This window comes from Apium graveolens, unplaced genomic scaffold (genome assembly GCF_009905375.1).
Source record: "Apium graveolens cultivar Ventura unplaced genomic scaffold, ASM990537v1 ctg9235, whole genome shotgun sequence".
In the NCBI taxonomy this organism is placed as follows: Eukaryota; Viridiplantae; Streptophyta; class Magnoliopsida; order Apiales; family Apiaceae; genus Apium; species Apium graveolens.
In genome coordinates, this window is record NW_027421851.1 from 6,977 (window position 1) to 9,364 (window position 2,388).

A 2,388-nucleotide genomic window follows, 5' to 3' on the forward strand; every position below is an offset into this window, starting at 1 on the left:
CAATAGTATGAACAAAGCAGTAAACTTGTAACTACACTGTTTTACAAATATTTAGCAAGTTTCTTCTACACCATCTGATAACTATTCTTCAACAAACAACAACAGTCCCTGAATGGTGGTAGGCAAACTCCTGCAGCATATCCTGAGTCTTTGCACTCGTCGTTGCAGTTCATGTCCAACCCTTTGCATTTGATAGAACAGCCCGCAGATTGCTTATTAACTCCGATTGCAGACACTGAAACCAAAAAGATCATTACAATAGTGTACACATATTATGAAGCAGCATGATAAAAACCAAAGCCTATACTGAAGTGTGTGAATTACATAAATCTCGCGATGAAAATTGATTACCAGGAGAAGCTAGGAGCAAAATTAGTGCAATCCATATCGCTAACTTTTTAGCAGTGGAAGAAAAACTCAGGTGCACCATTTTTGCTCTAATTTCTTCTATATTACAAGTTTGATTACAAATGTTATATATCTTCAATGTACTCTGCGAATACATTATATACTACTAGCTATGCATGATTTTTGACAGCTGTACATAGTGATAAAGCAATTAATCATCCACAGTCATCTATACTTATCTGCCAACTAACTTTTGATGGATATGCATTTCCTCGCTAGAGGTAGCTGCAATCTTTGACTGCAACATTTGTTTTTGGATGATGTAAAAACTACAAGCTATAAGAAAACCTAAAAAAGTATACTGAAAATGTTATAAACGATCAAACAGTTATAGATACATGTATAAGCTGTTTAGAAGTAAGAACATAGAAACAAAGTTTGTGCTTGTCAAAAGACCATGCAATAATTTTTTTATGCAGCAGCACTAATTTTTACATATAGAAAGCTAAACAACTGGCTACCACAAAATCAAGGACTACATGCCATGACTTTCCTTAAACAGACTCCATGATCCCTGTATTCTTGCTACTGCTTATTCTACCAAATCACTCATAATAAAAACAAATAAGTTTAAGATTATAACTCCAACAGAAAATACGATATATAGCATTTGACAAATGGATATCAACCGAACAAAAACAAAAGAAGACATTTTAAATAGAAGATATTTTCTCCTAAAGAAATATATTTGCAATTTGCCATATACTTTTAATGTGTTCAAATTTAACATCCATTCAATAAGTTTTACCAAAATTCATTCAAGTTTAACATACAATCCAAGTCCAACACAGATGAAAATAAAATCTAAGGCACTATAGGACTCCCAAACTCAGTTTTTTTTTATTAATTTTACCAAAATCATCATCAAATAAGAAAAGATCTAAAATAATTTAAGACAAAAACTATTGAACCGAAACCTAATTTTACTAACGACTAAAATTGCATAATAAAAACAAATAAGTTTAAGATTATAACTCCAACACTCTCCCCCTTAATCTTAAACTCTCAGACAAGTTCCTTTACTCCCAGAAGTTCCCTCATTCTCTCAAACTTGATGGTGGACAGTGCCTTTGTCAAAATGTCAGCTCGTTGATGTTCACTAGCTATGTGCTTTATGACTATTTCCCCACGCTCCACACACTCCCGAATGAAATGATAACGAATACTAATATGCTTGCTGCGCCCATAGAAAACAGGATTTTTGGCAAGATCTATAGCTGACTTGTTGTCTATGTATAGAACAATTGGCCCTATGCATTCATTCATGACCTGACTTAAAACATTTCGAAGCCACATACCTTGACAAGGGCCGCTGTGGCAGCCATGAATTCGGCCTCACAGGAGGACAAAGCTACACATTTCTGCTTTTGAGACATCCATGTGATCATGTTTTCATTTAAATAAAACACCATACCCCCAATACTCATACTCCTCCTGTCATCAATATTACCTGCCAAAGTTAGAATGTTATTACCTCCCTGTTTCGAATAGATCAGTCCGTAGTCAAGCGTGCCTTTTATATCGAAGTATCCTCTTTACAGCATTTTGATGAAGAACAGTTGGTCGTTCCATGTAACGACTTATGATGCCAACAACATACGAAATGTCAGGCCTTGTATGAACAAGGTAACGAAGTCCACCCACCATAATTTTATACTGAGTCGTGTCTACTGTTTTACCTCCCTCATCTTTGGTTAACTGTTCTTTTGGGTCCATCGGGTACTTGGTGGGATTGCATCCTATCATTCCTGCATTCTCCAGAATTTTCTTTGCGTTACTCTCGACTGCTTTATCTTAATATAACCCTCCTTTTGCTGAACTTCAATTCCCAGATAGTACGTTAGCTTTCCCAAATTACTCATTTCAAATTTTGAGTTCATTTGCTTCTTGAACTCCTCAATGATGCCCACATTAGAACCTGTGACCAACAGATATCTACATAAACTGCGATTATCAACTTTTCACCTCTTACTTGCTTAG

The 2,388-nt window shown here is 35.4% G+C and overlaps 1 protein-coding gene across 1 annotated transcript; it reads right to left on the minus strand.

Moving 5' to 3' along the window:
- Positions 1–583: 583 nt before the first annotated feature.
- LOC141705695 (secreted RxLR effector protein 161-like) lies at positions 584–2,154 on the minus strand. The gene is made up of 3 exons (XM_074508580.1): positions 1,948–2,154; positions 1,707–1,886; positions 584–709 (listed from the first exon to the last, which is right to left on the minus strand). Exons 1-3 carry the CDS (start codon positions 2,152–2,154, stop codon positions 584–586), a joined length of 513 nt encoding a protein of 170 aa, XP_074364681.1.
- Between the last annotated feature and the right edge of the window lie 234 nt (positions 2,155–2,388).

Bases quoted from the DNA above. Each gene is read 5' to 3' on its own strand.
- LOC141705695 (XM_074508580.1), bottom strand. From the start codon at position 2,154: ATGATAGGATGCAATCCCACCAAGTACCCGATGGACCCAAAAGAACAG. The intron at 1,887-1,947 runs GTAAAGAGGATA...TATTCGAAACAG, and splicing joins CTGTTCTTCATCAAAATGCT to GGAGGTAATAACATTCTAAC. The intron at 710-1,706 runs GTATGTGGCTTC...TAACATTTTCAG, and splicing joins CCACAGCGGCCCTTGTCAAG to TATACTTTTTTAGGTTTTCT.